At 44.3% G+C, this 20,499-nt stretch overlaps 1 protein-coding gene and 1 long non-coding RNA gene across 17 annotated transcripts in view; one reads left to right on the forward strand and one right to left on the reverse strand.

Annotated features, from left to right (window-relative positions):
• The window catches only part of TRPM3 (transient receptor potential cation channel subfamily M member 3), a 502,456-nt gene that overhangs the window by 475,273 nt on the left and 6,684 nt on the right, over nucleotides 1-20,499 (forward strand). For all 16 annotated transcript variants that reach the window (XM_070248626.1, XM_070248627.1, XM_070248632.1 and 13 more), the window contains 3 exons: nucleotides 13,856-14,006; nucleotides 14,115-14,314; nucleotides 16,287-16,419. In XM_070248626.1, coding sequence (XP_070104727.1) covers nucleotides 13,856-14,006; nucleotides 14,115-14,314; nucleotides 16,287-16,419 — 484 coding nt within the window. The remainder of the gene's footprint in view (nucleotides 1-13,855; nucleotides 14,007-14,114; nucleotides 14,315-16,286; nucleotides 16,420-20,499) is intronic.
• Nucleotides 1-20,499, reverse strand: part of LOC138920408 (uncharacterized) — a 76,760-nt gene that overhangs the window by 54,878 nt on the left and 1,383 nt on the right. The gene's annotated exons all lie outside the window — the stretch shown is intronic.

Raw genomic sequence — 20,499 nt, forward strand, 5'->3', positions numbered from 1 at the left:
GGGGTTTTGCCTGCACCTGAGCTGATGGCGCTTTGACGCAGCAGTTGCAGCCAACAGTTTGCACTAAGCAGACACCACTGAGGAGTTTAGCTGCCATGAGAAAAGCGGGGATTGTGCTCTGAAGTCATCAATAAGAACCCTGTGCCCTCTCCCAAGCCTCATGCTATGAGAGTTTCTTCTATCTGTAAAAGTTGATTATGCTCAAATCAGATTAGCAATCAGCTTTCCCTCAGCGGGCTGCCGTTTGGCCAGTAAAGGCAGGGTGGCTGTTACTGTGGGTAGGACTGAGAGAAAGCCCCAGTGAGCCAGGCACCTGTTTTCATGAGCCCTCAGTTTCTTTATGGTAGGTGGAGACAAATGTCTGAGAGTGGCTGCGGAGGACCAAAATTCGGCCGCCTTCTGTCCATCGCCTGGGGACAGGGGGTTGGTCCCTATTTCATTTAAGGGCACTGGGGATCTATTGGGAAAAACAGAAGTAATTAAGAGAGCACTCACTTAGAGCCAGAAACTGTCAGGGAGGGGCTAGAATGGATGAAGGGGAATTAGCTTCTTTAATAAAGCCAATAAAGGATTACAATAATAATAACGCCTTTTCATTGTCTGATTGGATCCTGGGAGGTCCTTCCAAAGGCCCCATATGATGCTGTCCCTCCCCCCACCCCTTAGCGCTCTTTCTCTTCTCTGGCTAACCTCCCCTGCATTATGTCAGGTACGAGAACTTTCTTGTGGTTCACAGAACACAACAGGTGTGCTTCCGCCCCGGGGCCTTTGCCCTGGCAGCACCCGCTGCTTAGAGCGTTTTCCTCAGAAAGCCTCTGGGCCAGCTCCCTCACCTGTGGAGTTCCCATCTCGCCTTCTCAATGGGGCTCCCAGCCCCCCACACACCCTCCTGACCCTCCTTGCCCTGCCTTACTTTTTCTTTCCTTCTACAGCACTTATCACCTTTTAACACACCACTTGGTTGACTTATTATGCTATTGTTTATCTTCTGTCCACCCACCGCCGCCTCTGCCCCTTTCCCAGTGCGTGCTCCGGGAGGGTAGGCATCTTTGATGTTCCATTCACTGGTGTATCCCAAGCCCTTAGAACAGTGTCTGGCACATAGTAGGGGTTCCATAAATATTTGTTGAATGAATGATGTGAGAAGTTGGGAATGTGTCATCATCATTATTATTAACATTATTTCTATTATTATTATATCTGGCTTAAACATGAGGAAACTGAGTCTCAGATACATTAATCGACGTAGTCGATAGCACACAGACAGCAAATTGTCAGATCTAGGACTCAAACTGAACCCATCCAGGGTTAGTGCCTTGTGTCTAGTGACTTCAAAGAATGATTTAGTAAGATGACTCAGTTATGCAGATGTACGATAATGTGCTTATTTAACATATTCAAACTATGATTAACCACAAAGTGCCTTTCCCATCCTACCCCTCTCTATAGCCCCGACTCCGCTTCTCCACTTGATTGGCATCTGAGTTTCTTATTTTTAACAGATAGACCTTTCAAGATGAAAGTATTTATTTATTTTACCTGATGTGGGTCAACATCGCTGTGGGAAAGAAAAAGTTGCTAATCCACTGTACAAGGGTGTATTGTCCTATTTTGTTATAATGATAATAATGCTGTTTATATTTGGCATACAGTTGGACTCGTATTCACAACATGACAGCAAGTAATGGGCACTGGAGTCTGAGCCCATCCACAGCTATTTAGCTGTAAGTAGAACAAGGACGGACTATGATCTGGATTCTTTGCTGTTGGAGGAGCATCAGTTGAAGTGTGAAAAGCTCAAGTTTTAGCAGTAAACAGAGGCAAGTGGGCAGACCATCCTTAAAGTAAAATGAGAGAAGGCAGGGAGAACAGAGCCTGGGACCTAGAGGGCAGTAAGGGAATGAGGGGCACCGAGGGGGAAATGTGCCAGAAGGCAGAACCAGGAGTGTGAGCTGTGAGTATAAATGGATTTCTTGTATTGTCTGTCACTTACCAGGGAATTCATAAACAATGTCAGCAGGAACTTGTGTTTGCTTATAAACGCGTTCCTGAATATTAGGGGCCACATTGGTGGTTGTCCTTGATGTCCTATAACTCCGGGGGCACAATCCAATGGGAGTTGGCCGGAGCCATGGATCGTTTCTGTGGAGCTGGACTAGCCTAGTGTCCTTGATGTACATCTGCACAGAGATAGGCACAGTCTGGCTCGCTGGTCTGACCCTTCTCAGCACAGGGAGCCCTGTTGTGAGGCTGCTGGTTTCTTTTTATAAGACATTCTCTCTTCAAGAAGGCCCTGGCTCCTCCCTCTTCAAATACCCTACAGGCCAGATGTATGGGTTTCTAAAAAGTCATGCGATCCCTTCTTAAACAAAAACAAGAAGCATATTCCTTCAGGTGTGCTCTGGTGGTTAGGGTGGTGTGGACCCACGGGAGAAACCTTCCACGGTTAAGCTATGAGAATGGAATGGAGCTCCCTGAACCTGTGACGGAAGGGACAGGTTTTCCTGCCCTCGTAGCTCTCAAGGGTGTATTGTTGCAACGAGAGGAGCTGGGACAAGAAGATCAGTCAAGAATTACAGTGGAGGTGGACAGCAGCACAAAAATCCGGGAGAGTAAGTCACCCATTTGACTTTCTCTCTGAAATTTTTTGTTGTTTTTGGTTTGAAGAAGAAAATAGCTTGTCTAATCTTATTTTGTTTGGAAAATATCAAAACAAATGATGCAAGCCCTCAGTCAAATGGTAAGTTAAATGCTTTTTATTTCCATCCTTCCAACTCTTGCCGGAGCCCCTTTCTCCCTTCTCACTGGCCCTTCCCTGAGCTCTCTGGACTTTTGCCTCCTCTGATGAAACTACAGGCCTGAGAAGCTGGTTCTCTTTAAGGTGTTAATGACTGTTTCCTCAACTAGGGAAAAATGTGATTGCAAGAAAACCAAACCCACTCAAGCTAGATTAAATAAAAGATTGACTGTAAGTGTGTAAGAGGAAACCTCAAAGACATTCAAAGACAGGAAACAAAGCACGACGTGAGCTGACTGGAAATGAAACTGGAAGTGGTTCAGGGAAGGCAGAATCGGAAGACACGGCTGCTCTCGTCTTCTTTTCTGTCTGCTTCTCTCCAGTCTCAATCAGTCAATCATCCCTCTCATCCTCTCTTGCTCTCTCTCTCCACTTTCCTTCTTCCCTTCCTTCCCCTCTCCCTCTCTCAGATGGCTTGTTTTACTTTTACATGACCTAACATGGTCTGACTCTGTATGATCTTTCAATTAAGTACCTACCATCATCTCTGCACTTCAGTTTAATTTCTAAAGACAGAGTCTGATTAGCCATTGGTCATTCAGTGAACTTGATCTTCCTTGGGCAATGATGGGACCTGGCCTGAATTGAAGCAGGTAGGGTGAAGAAATTAGGAAAGGGTTTTGTCAACCCGAAAGACCTGGGCTGTGTCTTCTACCTGTGAGCAGAGCAAGGGAAGTGGAGTATGTATTGATATTATATTGATATTACCTATTGATGATAGGTAATGAATAATATTGATATTACCTATTGATAATGCAATAGGACAAACCAGCCCAGAAGGCAGTCGCTTAAAGCTATAAGCATTTATTGAGCTCAGGAGCCTATGGGATGGCTGAATGGTTCTTCTGGTCTTGGCTGTCATGTGCCAGGCAGTCAGCTGGCCGTCAACTGATCCAGAACAACCTTAGCTCACACAACAGAAGCGACTGGGAGCAGAGGCTCATGTGTTTCATCCTCCAGCAGGCTAGCTCAGGCATGTTCCTCATGGTGATGGCTGAGGTGGAAGAGTGGAAACAGAAACACTCACCGGTTTTTTCAAGGTTCTGTCTGGGTCACATTTGCTAACATCTCATTGGCCAAAGAAACTCACATGGCCAAACTCGGAATCAAGGGGCAAGGAAATAGATCCTACCTGTTTAGTGAGAGCAACTATCAAATCACATGGCAAAGGAGCCCGGATTCAGAGAGAGGAGAGAAATTGGAGCTATTAATGTGACTCATCTGCTGCATCATGGCAACAAACTCACTGACATATACAACAAGCTAGTAGAGATACACATCCTTCCCTGGCAAGATTTGTACAGAGCCTTTCTGATACTAATTCCTGAGCTCAGATAATGAACTAATGGAATTTTGAAACCCTTTCAAACAACAGCAAATAAATGATAATTTGTTTCTAAGTAAAGCTAGATATATAGAATGGCAAGAACACAGAACCAAGATAACATAGGGAATTGAATTTTCTCCCATTTTCCCCAAAATATGTGCCCCTCCCCCACTCACAGCTCACACACAACATACCTAGGCTTGTGACATCCTGCTTTTGAATTCACTCAGTTAAAAAATGAGGCTTATTCAACTTAATCATGCTTTCTGAATAGCTCAAAGCTGAACTTGTAACCCTAACCCTGAAGAGTTGGATGCTCTGTTCTTGGTGCCTTCTTTGGCCCTCGGTGGTGGTAGGTTCCAAATCATGCAGCGGGGCCTGGTTATTTGTTGGCTTTTCTGCCATGAGTGGGAAGAATACAGCTTCTATAAGCTGCCTACAGTTAGCTTCTGGGGTAGATCATCCTGTCTGGGAGTTACTCTGGTTTTCTCTTCCTCTTCATGGAATCATGAGTAATAGAATGTCAGGACTAGATGGGGCTTAGGAATCATCTAATCAAGCATTTCCAAACCTTCAGTTAGTCACATAAAGCATTCACTGTTTTGTAATCTCTGTCTACTCTTTAATATCAGTTAAATTGACTCCTTTTTCAAAGCTAAATTAATTTAGCCTTGAAAATTTATATCATTTCAATATGTTGAAAAATCAGTATAGGGGCTGGCCCTGTGGCCAGGTGGTTAAGTTTGCAGGCTCTGCTTCGGCGGCCCAGGGTTTCGTCGGTTCAAATCCTGGGCACAGACATAGCACTGCTCATCAAGCCACGCTGAGGTGGCATCCCACATGCCACACTAGAAGGACCCACAACCAAAAAAATACACAACTATGTACTGGAGGGCTTTGGGAGAGAAAGGAAAAATAAAATTAAAAAAAAAATCAGTATAATTTGATGTAATAGAAGATAACCATAAAATAAACAGAATGAAAACACCACATTGTTATGAAATTCCGTCCAGATACTTGAGCCTTCAGCCAGCCCAGTCTTTACTAAAAAGGGAGTTTAGCAATTGTGAAGGAAGTGTTAAAGAAATATTATTCTCCAACTGACGCAGTCTTGCTGATGGAGTCAGGAAGATCGAAAGAGGCTGGAAAAGGTCATCACTCTCTCACCATCCACTTCACTGTTATTTAATGCCCTGTTCCTGTATCCTAAAATCATCTTGGACATCCTGAGTTGTGTGTGCACCACACTGTTGGGAATATCAATAGTCCAAGTCCCTCCATTAACAGAGGAAGGAACTGAGGCCCTCTCTTACTCCTTTCTGGTGGTTGCCTTTGTGTCCCGTCATGACTGATTTGCATCTTACCTAGCAGTTAGGACAGGGGGAGGGAAAAGAAATGAACCACAAAAGAAGTAAAAGGCGGAGCTGGTGGATAGTGCTTTTGACACTACAGAGTTGGAGCTTACCTGGTTCTCAATTACTGCTGCTCTTCCTGTCATCCATCACTAAAGGACGTTGGCTGTAGCCTATTGAAAGAAATAGAAAGTGCCCCATGCTCCCATAAAGAAGATTTCTGTCTGGATCTACCACTACCTAAGATTCTTAGATCAGGAAACTTCTAGAAAGACATAGCCATAGAAAGAGAGGCATCTCTAGTTGTCTTGCCAAGGAAAGCATTGTGTCAGGAAGAAAGCCAAAAGAGCAGAGCTATCTAAATCTAATTCCTTGGAGTAAGCCATTGGAGCTGTGCTAATGGCATTCTAAATCCTCCAGGCAAGTTGTATGGATTTTCAAAAGGAGGTGGGGAAATCCTCTTTGTCTCCTTATCTTTTCGAGATGGACTTTTAGTTGAAAATCCTTTCTTCGAAAAGAAAAAATAGGATAAGTGTAGTAATACACTCAACTAAGCTTGTAATTGCATTGCCTGTGATCTGGAAGAAGCTTTGAGACATTCTTCAGACAGGAAGGGAAGGGACAATCTTCCAGAAATATCCTTCTTTGTCATCTTTATAAAGATGATGCTGATTATGTGAAACATTGGTGTTTCATTTTTAATTTCTCATACTTTTTGGGAAACAGTGTTGTGTGTGCACTAAATAAATGTTTCTTTCCCCCATGTATTACAGGATGAAATCAAAAGGGCTTGTGTCTTAATCTTGGGGACGTGGGTACCTACACCTGATACCTATTATGTGAATTGAATTTCTTTCTCCACGCTCTGAATTTTAGTGCTCCATACATCTGTTACCTCATGTGAGCAGCTCAGGCTGTTAGTCATGTTGATGGAAACAAGAAGAATTCTATCAACCTGTCTCTACATTTGTTCGTAATTGAGAGATTCCTCTCAACCCTGTGTTGCCTCTTGCTTCAGAGGCACAGAGGAAAAAGACTTTGTAGTCAAGCAGGCTTGAGTGGACACCCTGACTCTGTTCTTAACTGTCTTGGAGATACTGACAGAGATACTAAAGCTTTCTGAGCTTCAGTTCTTCATCTGTAAAATGAGCATAATAATAGCCATACGTCAAAATATTGTAAACGTTAAAATAAGGTGATGTGAGTAATGCCCATAGCCCAGGCCTTACATTTAAGCATACAATAGGTGGTCACTAGCATTATTACATTGGGAAGGCCACACGAGATAAGAGTACATACAGGCTTTGGGGTCAGAGAGAGGGTAGGGCACATTTCTGCTTCATTCATAATTGCATCTCCAATGCCGATTCCCACTGGCACATAGCAGGGACTCAGTATTTTTTGGATGAATGAGTGAACGGTTCTGGCGTTATCCCTTATTAGTTGTGTGATCTTGGGTAAAGCATTTCACCCCTCAGTGCATGTTTCCACAACTGTGAGGCAAGCATAATACATTTCTTACAAAGCTGCTGGGAAGCTTAAATGCAATGGCTGATGAGAAATGCCCAGCACAGAGGCTGGCACGTGCTATGCTTTCCACAATGTATATTCCCAAATGTCTACTGTCCTTCACTTCTGAAGATCCCAGATAAAGAACTAGGATCAGCATTTCCTGGGAAAGCATCCATTTTATAAGCTATCTTTTAAAACGAGCAGTGGGAAGTGTCTAGGGGGCCCAGGATGTTCGTGGCAGAAGTCCCACAACACCCTCAGTGTGGTCCTTCATCAAAAATGTCAGGGTCGGAGAAAAGCAGGATGTCCAATTTGACCATGTTTGGTTCCTGGGTAACTGAAAGGTAGTATAGATTGGGTATTGGCCAGGCCATGTGGGCATGAAGTGTATCCTGAAAAGAGGCACAGAAATTATCTATCACCCAGACCTCATGTTCTCATTTTTGAAGGGACCAAGAGAAAGGTTCCACCTCTTGTGTCAGCTTCAGTTGATTGGTTGTGCTTTAGGAAGTTTTGCCTTAAAAAGGATTCTAACGCCACAACTTGACACTCAGAAGACTATCACGATTGATTAGCAATGTCTGCCGTGAATTTGAGATGGGGTTACACAGCTGGTGTGCCGTGGAAATTTACACAACAGCATTCAGAAGGGAGATTTTTTCCCAGCCTTTCCCAAAGATCAGATGTGTTCTTATAATTGCAAAACTTGGCAATTGCAAAAACAAACAAACATTTCCCATTTTTTCCCTTTCTCAGCTTTTTGCTCTCATAGGAACCATCTCTTATTGGCAGGTCATTGTGTCACTTAAGATCTTGAAAAAAACAGGAAAACAGACAGAGATCCAGTGAAATTGGTCAGGTGTAACTCTTACAGAAATGCCTGCCACTGCAGGTCAAATGCACAGTATGTGACAGGCCTGCCTGCGTTCATTTGGCAAATATTTATTGAGTACCTACTGTGTGCCAGGGAATGTTCTAGGTGCTGTTTTGTTTAGTGAACAAAACAGACAAAAACCCTTTTCTCCACGAAGCTTATGTTCTAGTGAGGGATTCTGTTGACCCTTATTTTAGTTATTATAAAAGTTTATTTATGAAAAAGAAATTCCAACCATTGGAAGGGTGTTCTCCAGAACACGCGCAGCGAAGGGAGGGCTTTCTTACCATCATCCACACACTCTGGCTGGATTGTGACTGCACAACCTCTCCTTGTTCTGGAGCCCAATCATCCATTCCATTTCTACTTATTAATACGTGGTTAGCAGAAACGGCCCTTCCAACTTCCTGCCATGTCATATGTCAATGTGACCCACGTAATACACCATAGAGAATCTGAATCACCAAGTGCTTGATCCTTTCTAATTTCGCCACAACTGCGTAGATGTAGCCTTCCCACTCTACCTGCACCCCCACCCTGCGGATCCTGTGGCCTAATCTATCTATGATCGGCTTCTACAACAAGGTTTCTTCACTTTGGGAGCAGCTGGCCCTGTCTGGGTGCCTGGCTGTAGCTCCCCAAGTGCATTTACCCTACTTATCTGTTGTAGGTGGAATCTGTGTCATTGGTTTCTGAGTCAGAGGCTCTAGTTGCACAATTGAGCTTTGATCATGCAGACCCTTCAGTTCTTGTGTGCTCGGGGAGGAAGAGGAGCAACAGTGCGCCTGCTCCTGAACCCTGACGCTGTGATTCAGCCCCGGGCTCGGGTCAGATTTCCCATTCCCAGTTGCCCCTTCCAATCTTTTCATGCTATCCAAGACTCCAAATGCAGGAGTGGGGTACGTCTCAGGAGTGGGGTCTTTTATTACTGGCCTGTGGAGAGCGGCTGGTGGTGGGGGTGAGTGTATTAGTCAGGACACTTAATTGCAATTCAAACTGACTTAAGGAAAAAGGGACTTTTATAGTCCGTGTAACTGAAGAGGGTGGGTTTTAGGCATGGCTGGGTCATAAATCTGTGTTTCTTCTCTGTGATGGAGTCACTCCCAGGCAAGCCCTCTCCACTTGGTAGCCTTACATTGCACTGTAAAAAGAAAGCTTCTCTTTTATACAAGCTTCTGTAAAAGTCCCAAGGCTGATGCTCATGGGCCTTGATTGGTCAGGCTAGGGTCACATGTCCATCTCTGAACCAATCACTGCAATCAGGGGATAGTGCACACATTAATTTCCTAGATATGGAATTTGAGTCCATTTCACCCAAACTTCAGGGACTGAGAGTGGGAGAGGGCAGTTCCACAAAGGGAAACCAGAATGCTCTTACGAGAGGAAGGGGAAATGTACACTGGGTAGGTGGAACCAGCACACATCCACTAGAGGCACTCTGCATTGACCGTCACCAACGAAGAGAGAGGTGACAACATGTCACTTGACATGAAAATGGTGGTGACTGTGCATTCACTTCCTGCAAGAGGATTGGGAGAATAACCACTCAAGTGTCAGGTTCCAAAGCAGGGAAGGAGGAGGTACAGTGGGAACCACCAGCGCCCATGCCCCTAAACATCCATCCGTGTACCATCTTGAGTGCCTGTGCCCTGAAGCATTTTCCTGAGAACATGAACCCTCAGATACTGGTTGGTGCCACATGACAATCCAAATAATTTATATCCCATTCTGGAATCTGCTGCTTATGAGGCCTTTAAGGCACCCAGCTCATCGTCATCAGTGGTAGACATCTGTGAGTTTGAGTCATAGCACTTTCTAGTGCAGATAAATACCCAGAACAAGGACATCATTAGGAGCTATTATAAAGCAATGTTTTGCACTAACTTCTGCATATAATGTTCACTGCCTCTGTGCTGATATTACCCAGTGAAGGCTGTTACTTAATGATTCATTTTTATTATCGTTATCACTGTCTCAAGGATCATCTAATTCATTTATACCGTACTTGTTGCCGTAGAATCTAGATGACGGTCCTCAAGGCTGGGCCTGACTACCACATTGCTTGGGGTGACCCAGGTTAGAGGGGCTGCAGCCGTTCTGCAGAGCTTCTTCAGAGCCCCTATCAGAGCTCACATCACACAATATTGTAACGTTCCCTACTAAACTGTGAGCTCCTTGACAACAGGCGCTGTCTCTTTGATCCCCAATCTCCCCTGTACCCAGCATATTATAACACTCAATAAATGTTTGTAGAATAAGTGTTGTGCTTAGTGATTGCAAAACAAAGAGGAATAAGATGTGGTCCCTAAGCTCGAGAAGCTTAAAGCCTATTAATTACAAAAATAACAATACTAATTATGGCACCAGCTAATGTTAACCAAGTGCGATATGCTAGATACTGAGCTAAGGGCTCTGTATGCATTATCTCAGTTAATGATCTTGACAACCTCCCCCATGTTGTATGCTATTACTACCCCCATTTTACAGATGAGGAAGCTGAAGTTTCTGGACTAAGCTAAAGTCACGTCATTTGATATTGGTGGAATCAGGGTTTGAAGCCAGGTCTGCCTAATTATAGTGCGTGTTCCTAACACTAAAATAATGCTACCTCTATAAAGGCAGGATCAGTAAAAGGCGGGGGAAGCTGGAATCAATTAACATGCAAGGGATCAGCAGAGAGTCCCTAAAGCCAGTCACATTGACAGCAAATCAAATCATGTGTAAAGATATTAAGCTGGTCCAATTTTTTAACTAGTAGGGGCCTTTGAGGCAGGAACAGAAGATCTAGAGATGTCTCAAGGACACTGTGTGAAGACCCATGGCAACGTGCCTGGGCATAAAACCAGTGAGCACCTGCTCTTCTCCCTGGTTTTTCTCTAGACTGGAAGAAAGGCCCAAATGGAGGAAGTGTCTGCATGCCTCACTAAATATGGGGGGAAAGAGCAAGATAGATAAGGACTGCTCCTCCAAAGTTTATTTTACATTCTCCCAGAATGCGAAGAGAAATATCACAATGTCCTCGAGAAATGGAGACCAGGGACCACATCTGTTAAAACTGTGCATTTGTAACTTACCCTAAGCAGTTCTTTCTGCTGCTCTTTGTCAGCATCCCCATAGAGATCTGGGCAGGAGCCAGAGGAAAGGACAGAATAGGAGTGACAGCCCTTCAGGAGGTCAGGCTGGGAGGAGGCAAGTAGAGTGGGTGGGGCAGCCTTCCAGGAGGAGAGAAAAGCAAAGTGAGGGATTCCTTGAGGGCTGTGGCCAAGTGAAGTCTCTGCTGAATATAAGAAGCCTTCTTGCCAAGCCAAGAGTGGGATTTCTGGAAAGGACCTAAGGAAGGAACCAACAATGGCTCAGAGTTAGGACTGTCCATCATGAGTAGGCCTGCAGAACTGTGGGAAATGTCTGTTAGTGCTCAACAACCAAACTGTGGCCACATGATCTTCTTTCTTCGTTCAACAGACAGTGGTCGTGTGTGGATGTGCATGGAGGTGCTACGTGTATGCAGGTCATGGGAAACCTGGAAGAGCAATTTTCTCACTGGGAATCTTGTGTGGGGCATAGATGAGTAAATTGGCAAGGGTGATACCATGTGAGAAGACCCCCAGAGGGGCAAGCAGAGGGGGCTCTAGGATCATAAGGAAGATAAAATTACTAAAGAAAAAATTATTTGTTAAAGCAAAAAGCATGTATGACGTGTGTTAGAGATGGTAAGGAAGACTTGATTCAGGGAGGGTACTGCAATGAGGTTTTGCAGTAGGGGAGAGAGATGGGCTCAACTCTGAATGCAACAAGGAGAAGCGGGAATTTATACCAGGAGCAGGGTAGGGGCTGGTGGCTGGAAAAATCACTAAAAGGAAATGTCAGGGGTAAGGTGGGATCTTGGCTAAACTGACCTAACAGGATTCTTGGGGAAGACAGGAGAGGGTGATCAGACTCCACCTGGGAGATGGTGGATGGGGGACCTGATCAGATATTGAGGGTGGGGATTCTAGCTAACCTGACTTAACAGGATTCTTGCTAAAATTGAACAATGCAGAGACAGACACGGAAGTCCAAAAGTCAAGGTCTAATTGAAAAAAAGCTCGGAAGAACCTGAGTAGAGTTTGGTCAAGCAGAGAACCTTTGTCAATACCTACCCCGGTCCTGGCTGGAAAGGGCTGAAAGGCCTTTGAAAAACCTGGCTGGGTTGAACTTCAGAAAGTTGAGTAAGCACCGAAAAATAAATAGAATTTACCCAGGGGAGGTATGGCAGTGGGAGCAAGGTGTCAGAGGGGACCTTGGGAAGCACTAAAAGCATGGCTCAAAATCAGGGAGTAAAAGAGAGCATGACATTTCTAGGAACTGCAAGAAACTTGGTCCAGTTTGTGTTCAGAGGGAGAGGTGAGAAGTGGCAAAAGATGGCCCTGAGCCAGCCACCCTGAGAGTTTGGACTTCCTCCTGGAGCCAGTGGGGGCCTCCATCACTGGGTTTTCCTTCCAAGGGAGTAAATGATCAGGACCTCTTCCAGGGCTGTCTGGCAGTTAGTGCCACAACGGCCAATAATAAAAAAGATGCCAGCTCCTTGAGATGGCCATAAAAACAGAGTCTTGGTGTCCCAATATTATTAAAACCTTCATAGGCTGAGAAGATGCATTTTGGACTTGAAAGCATGTCAAAAATCACAGAATTTTTCAGGTCTAATTCTAGCTCAGTGGACTCACCTTAATGGCACCTGAGAATTACCTGGGAAGTTTTAAAAGAAATATTATATTGGTGCCTGAGCCACCCTCCGAGACTCTGATTCAATCGTCTGGGGTGGCGCTTTTTAAAGCTCCCCAGGGTATCCCTGTACAGCCAGGGTTGAGAACCACTATGGAACACACAGCCTAGCAATGTTAACTGTTGAGAAGGGAATAGACCCCTCGCCAGGTACTCCAGCCGAGATTCTAGGTCAACATTGCAAACGTTCCCTGCAGATCTTCAAAAGCTGGCTGTGGCAACTGCTGAGACTTCTTCGTGGCTCCTCCTATTTAGAGACAGACAAAAAAGGACCCTGTTCCAAAGCCAACATAAGGCAGCTGGAGAGGGAGGAGCAAGTCACCAATCCCTGGGCACCACATCACCCCCTGGCCATGTTGTCTTTGCAGCACTAAGGAGCTTTGTCAAGGATTTGTTTTCACCTGAATTTACCCGGAAACTCCAAGCCCGCCTCATTAGCACATTACTCACGCTCACCCAGTCCCACACATCACCTTCCTCCCTACCCCCACCTCCAGATCTTTTTTCCCATTTGTCCGTATCTTCAGTGCAGCTGGGTTTTATTCCCTGTGCCCTGAAAAGCACATTTTTGGAATGGAAATGCTGCTGGAAGAAAGTAGGTAGCTACAGGCTTCTGCCCATCACCCCTCATTGCCCTCCCCTGAAATGCCATCCGTCAGGAGCACCGAGCGACAAGCCCTCTAGATACTTCTCAAGACGCTGCCCAGTTTTGTTCCTTCCACACTGAGACAGCAAATCGTTAACTCAGAGCCCCCGGGTTGTTTCTTGCAGCAATTAACAGCTGCCCTGGTGTTAATTCCTGATCAATAGCCCCTCACGCTGCTGCTCTTACAGCTGGCGGCTTCTGGCCTCCACAGCACATTTTGAAAGTAACTTGATTGGGGCGTTGAGGCTGCCGCACCCCAGGAAAGGCCTCCCCAGGCTTCCTGAGAACATCAAGTGCCCCTTAGCGAGTGTCATGGGCCAAAGGACGGGGTGAGCAAGCAGGGGGCTCCACCCACCTCTTCCAAGTCAGCTGATGACTTGGGAGACAGGAGGAACCAGCAGCCCCTTGGGTTAGTCACGAAGCTTTAATTTTTCTATTTAGGCTTTTTTGCAAGTTTTTTTCCCTATTTGTTTTGAGATGGCTGTATTTTTCCTTCATCTAAAAAAAGACCCCTCATTCAAATCAGTCCTTTTTTTTTAATCGATAGCCATGGTTTCTCATTTCTTGCCCATGTTGCTTCCTCCAGCTCCCTGTGGACAGAATGAGACCCGAGAGGATGGCAAAATAATCCAGTTGCCTCCCTGCAAGACAGGAGCCTGGATCGTGCCAGCCATCATGGCCTGCTACCTTTTAGTGGCAAACATCCTGCTGGTCAACCTCCTCATCGCTGTCTTTAAGTGAGTGCCTCCTTCAGAGCACTGGGGATGGAGTGGGGGCACTGGAGGGCATGGGGCTCCAGAAAGCGGTGGAGTTGCTCACTTGGTTCTCTCTGGTCCCTGTTTCAGCAATACCTTTTTTGAGGTAAAATCAATATCCAACCAAGTGTGGAAGTTTCAGAGGTATCAGCTCATCATGACTTTCCATGAAAGGCCAGTTCTGCCCCCACCTCTGATCATCTTCAGCCACATGACCATGATATTCCAGCACCTGTGTTGCCGATGGAGGAAACACGAGAGCGACCCAGACGAAAGGGACTATGGCCTGAGTAAGCTTCGAGTGACAGCCCCCTGCAGCCACATATCAGAAATCCCTACCGCTTCCTGTGGGCAGTCGTGCAGGGCCACGCGGCCACCTGGTTCCTCCTGCCTCCTGCAGACTGCCGACAGCTCTGAAGACTAGGGAGAGAACGGGAGGGTACGCTCGCCGGAGAAACCCTGCTGGAAAGGAGACTGTAGAGGCGGAAGTCGAGCATTCTTAGCCTCACATCTTTCTCAGTGAGATAAAACTAGTCTCCAGCAGGGCTATTTTAGCAACTTTATAGGTTCTAAGTGTCTTGCTTTCCAGAGGTCCTACCACAAAATATATCAACCACATATCCATGTGCTGCCAATGTTGCATTGTATCTAATTTAAGCATTGTTACAGGAGTGGAGTGGAGTTGCAAGTGACTAGGTCTGCTTGTCCATGATCATTTCTGGATCTATGATTTTTTTAGGTCTTAAACATTTTCCCAAGTCTCAGGGGTTGTGCCTATATGACTTCTTGAGGAGACCAGCCCTGCCTTCCGTTATTCGAAGGACGAAACAGAAGACCGTCCACCATCCACCTTCCAGTTCAGGGTCTCGAAAAGGAGGTTCCCTTGGCATTGGGGCAGAACAATTCTCCATTGTGTAGGATTGTCCCACACATGGCAGGAGATTTGGTACATCTGGCCTCCACACATTAAATAGCAATAGCTCCTGCACCTTCTTAAATGTCCTTTGAGTACCACCCACAGTTAAGAACCCTTGGGCATCCAGCCCCATACCAGCCAGCTACTACGGTTTCTCAAGGTGTGTCAAGCAGACCACCTACACTAAATCTACTCAACAGGAGCCTCTGGATTGCAGCCCAGGAATTATCTCCAGGTGATCACTAGTGCGTCCAAAGTTTGAAACCGAAGCCACTTTATCAACTGCTTCTCTAAGTGTAAAGTTTTAACAACTTCCCTGACATAGCAATGCCCAGCTTCTTTCTAGACATTAAAATTCGAGCATTGGAAGGGACCGGGAATTCCAAAATTCTCTATTTCCATCTGAAACACAAATTTAGACAAATAGAAAGCTTAGGGGGAGAAAAGACTCAAATTTCCATTGAGTTTTTTCTACAGCTATATCAATTATGAATTAGGTTACCTGCTATTAACAGAAAACCAGACTAATAATAACACAAATAAATAAAATTTTATTTTTCTCGTATAACAAAAAGTGAAGAAGTAGACAGCCCAGAGCTCAATGGTGTCTCACTGAAGTCAAAGACCCAGAGTCCTTCTATTTTTAGGCTCAGCTCTTCCTTATCACACTGTCTTGTCTCATGGTAGCAAAACAGCTGCTGCACTTCCAGTCATCACGTTCATGTTCAAGGCAAAAAGAGGGGAAGTGAAAAAATGTAGAAGGCAGCAGCCACATCTCTATAGTTTATCAGAAAAGCAAAATCTCTTCCCAATACACCACCACTCCCTGCAGCAGACTTCTTTTGTTTCTTGAGCCAAACTGGGTCTCATGATTGTTGCCAGCTTCAAGGGAGGCTGGAAATGTGTGTACTGGGCTTTGCAGCGTCAGTAGTGGGAACAGGGATGGGGGGATGTGACTGCAAAAGGGCTTTTAGTAAGGCCAGGGAACAATGTCTGCCACACTCCTTGGCCTGGACATTGAGCTTTTAAGACACCTCCATTCTTGGCGTAGCCTCTCTTTCCTTGGCTTTGCTATGTTTTTGGCCTTACAACTTGAATAATTCTAATCGGCCCTGGCAGTAAACCAGGTATGTTCAGGTGAACTTCAGAGACCCATCGTGAGTCTAATGCCCAGAGAGAGGACAGTGACGCAAGTTGCCTGACTAGATCTGGATTTAGTTTCAGACTAAGTAAAGAATCTAGGGCCCTTTTGCTAGCCTTGATTGAAATTAGGGATGTCATTAGGCCCACAGATCAGATGCCATCGCTTTTACTTCTCTGCCTCATATCTCATTTCCTTTCCACAGAACTCTTCATAACTGATGACGAGCTCAAGAAAGTACATGATTTCGAAGAGCAGTGCATCGAGGAATATTTCAGAGAAAAGGATGATCGGTTCAATTCATCCAATGATGAGAGGATACGGGTGACTTCAGAAAGGTGCGTTCCCTGGGCATACACCTCTCGGAATATTTTATGCCATGGTGCGCTTTATCAGTTGATTTTGTTTACATGCCACAAAAAACAGAAACCCCTTCTGTTTATTTTTATTGTCCAAGAAATCATCGAGCTTATGAGAGAAGCGAACATTGTCTGAAGTGTCTACAGGTGAAAATCCCAGACTGACAGATCCTAGACTTCTCAGCAGGCAATAGGAGCCACCCTCCTAGATGCTGGAGATTATTGAGTCCAGAACAGGGCAGGAGGTGCTGGCTCAGACCAGAAACTGGAAACTTCTAACCCAGACACAAACCAAGAGAGACCCACCCAACTCAGGGCTCTCCAGCAGGTTTTTGTTTCATGTGGATCCCTGAGCATCTTCTCCCAAAGCATAGATGGTCCCAGTGCTTGGCTTATACGGTGCTCAATACCTTCTGAATAAACAATAGCAAGAGGCTTGTGAATTAGTTAGAATAATGGTTGATGGTTGTTTGTTTGGGTTTTTTTTTTTTTAATTCGTTTTTTCTTCTTATAGAACAAGATAAAAGCAAAGAAATAAAAGCAGATTTTTCTACCCAGTGGTTATATACCTTTAGATCTCATTGACCAAATAGTTTTGTGGATCAGGAGGGCTGCAAGAAAAATCTCAAAATAAAAAGAAGAGAATTCTTTAAATTTAATAAATCTAGCTTTATGCAAATGAACTTACATTTTCTTATTTCCTCATTTTGCTGTAGACTAATAAAAATTTCATTCCAGGCTGGCACATTCAAAACCCAGCATTTGGGAACCACTGTTCTCAAGGACACCCAGAGTGTTAGACAGTGTTGGTGTAACTTTAAAATTTTAAGCATTTGCTATATAAAGATGGCAGAAAAAATTATAAATAGTGGGAATAGTGGGAAAAGGTATAATATATTGATGACTTTAGTCAATATGACTCAGACTTCTAAGATTTGAGTCAGTCACCTCTAGTTTTTATGAAATGACATTTTGTCTGCTTCCCCACTTCATGCATTCTTAGTGGCTCTGCAGAAATTACACAATGGCATTTTTCTGTCCCTAGCCCTTTATTTCTTTAAAGAATTCAGCCTAGATAAGTAGGTATGTACACATACTCGAGGAATCACGTTCATGTTCAAGGCAAAAAGAGGGGAAGTGAAAAAATATAGAAGGCAGCAGCCACATCTCTATAGTTTATCAGAAAAGCAAAATAACAAGATACTCCATTGAGTGATTGCATCCATAGGTGCTCAGCCAATATTAATAAAGTTTAAAGCCATGCACAGATTTTATATGCATCTGTCATTGCAAAATAGAGCATTTAATGATGATGTGGTGTGAAGCAATTTTCTGGCAAACGGAGGAAAGAGCTGAAAATATGAAGATCTTTCTCATTCTGAGGTCTCGAAAAAGCTATTTATTAATGGACACAGAACCATGTGGTTCCCAGAAAATTGTGCCACATGGACACATTGCCATTGCGCAAACGTATTTCCAAAGCATCTGTCCAGGAGACTTAGGAATACTTTTTGAATTCAGAAAGCCACAGACCTGGGAGGAAAGAAAGGTCAGGAGGGAGTGTTCAGATGCAAAGAAGGCTTTGCCTCTCTAGGGAAGTAGAATGAGAGATGCAGACACCAGCGCATGTGAACATATTGTGATCGTGTCATCAATTCCTTTTGGCTGGAAACAGAGAGGAACTATAGCACCTTCACCTGAGCCTCTCACCCCACACCTGCAAACGCTTCCAGGAGACTCTTCCCCAAGGCTCCGTTCCTCTCTGGGTGGACACAGAGACCTACCCTTCAGGAGGGTGACCAAGATGAGCAATTCCCAGAAATCCAGGACAGAGTGTAGGCCCACCCTCCCTGCGTCCTAGGCATTAGCTGGCCTTCTGGAGTAATGGGGGCCTGGAGGATAAAGACGAACTGACGACCAAGCCTGGGGCCAGAGAAGCAAACCCAAGCCCAGGCCTCATTCCACTTCTGTTGCTTCTGTCTATATTTGTTTGGGATTTTGTTTCTGTTGGTGGTGGTTGTGGTTTGGTTTGTTTTGGTTTGTACATTTGTAAATGTACCAAAAAATAACTTCTTTAAACACTAGAATTGCACTCAGCACAACAGAAACACCATGAGGTGTATGAGGAACAGAGATCTACCAAGGGAAGAGCGAATCCACGATATCCATCTCACACACTCTAGGACACGTCCTTTCTGAGTGAGTGGCAGGTGAAATCACCTGTCCTATTTACATTCAATAGATAGATAGATACACAGAGAGACAGAGAGATGACAGACAGTTGATAAGTAGATAGATGATAGGTAGAGCGATAGATCAATTGATAGAGAGATAGTAGATAAGTGATAGATAATAGATAGATAATAGATAAATAGATGATAGATACATAGATACTTGGACAGATAGGTGATAGGTAGGCAGGCAGATAGAAAGATAGATAGATAGATAATGTATATACATACATTTGGATAGGTACATATATTTAATTTACGTAAATTAACGGTGCACATTCTATATAAGATATAGAATACTATGTAATTCTCTTTTCATGTTAGATGGCCCCAATACAGAGATTGAAAGTCAGAAAAATTATGAGCTGGCTCTTTGCTTTACTAAAAGACTTAGAAAAAATGGTTTCTTCACAGAGGGAGCCCTATGCTCCCCATCCCACCCCCCACCACCGCCTTTAAAATACAATTTATTTATACAAGTTATATTTACATAAGTCTTTTTAGAAATACAAAGATGCTTCCATAATTATTGATTTAAATGCATCATTATTAAATCTTAGTTTTACACCCAAATGGTATGTAAAGAGCTCAATACAATATTCAGGAGATCATTACCACCTCCGAGGAACTTGATTCTGAAAATTCCTTGTTTTTCCCATTTTTTATATAGCAATAACCCTGATGCATCTCAAGCAATACGATTTCAGAATATAATGAGTTAATTGAGCAACCAATGCCCTCCACTTTATTTGGGTCAATATCTAGCTAATGATAATTACATTAAAAGAAACAAATTTTTAACCTCTTAAGCTGTATTGGTGACTGGCTTCTTTTCTGAGGATTTTTGGGCTCCTGGCTGAAGATAACCAAACCTAGAAGTCTGTTCCATCAAATTCCATGCTCATTGTCCTTTTACAAGCTCACTTCTGTTTCAGTACGTGCTTACTGGGCTTTCACTGTGTGTTAGGCAATGTGGCAGGCCTTGAGCACCCACAAGGCAGAGCCTTGTCCTCAAGAATCACACAGTCTCACTGAGTTCCAATGCATACCCAAAGCAGGAACAGCCAGAAACATCTACCCCAGCAGTTCTCAAACTTTGAGGGCCTCCATCTGGAGGGCTTGTCACAACACAGGCTGCTGGGTATCCCTCCCCATACCAGTTTCTGATTCACTACATCTGGGATGGGGCCTGAGAGTTTGCACTGCTAATAAGTTTCCAGCTGATGCTGATGCTGATGCTTCTGGTCCAGGGACCACACTTTGAGAACCGGTGATGGAACCCAATGGACAGGCTAAAAGTCCAGAGATAGCAGAGGATGGTGCAGAATTATTCACTGTGGAGCACATAAAATTTGGCACCTTACATTTGAAAAAGTTTCTGGATGACATTGAGTACAGATTACTCGTACCCAAAGCAGTCGTTTCTCCTGTACACCTGACCAATGGTGATTTAACAAACATGTACTGAGCAGCTGGCATAAGCAGGGCCTGGGTCGGGGGTGGTGGGGGGGTATAAGGACTCTGCTTTGAAAGAACGTGTAGTCTCGTTACACCTAGCCTCTGTGTGAATACTTCCCAGGAAGAGGAGAACGTGCCTTAGATACCAGTCTTATGAATGAATATAGAAAAAAATGAAATTCTTTTCTCTCTGAGGAAATATTTTACATATGTGAAGATTACTATCATCTCCCTACTTTGCTTTGCCTTTTCCAAACTAAATATCCCAAGATTCTTTAACTACTGATGATGCATGCAGCTAATCTCCCACTACGCTGCTCATTTCCTCAATATGCACTTTAAATTGTCAACATCCCCTTCCAACGTGATA

The sequence above is a fragment of the Equus caballus genome, chromosome 23 (genome assembly GCF_041296265.1).
Source record: "Equus caballus isolate H_3958 breed thoroughbred chromosome 23, TB-T2T, whole genome shotgun sequence".
Lineage (NCBI taxonomy): Eukaryota > Metazoa > Chordata > Mammalia > Perissodactyla > Equidae > Equus > Equus caballus.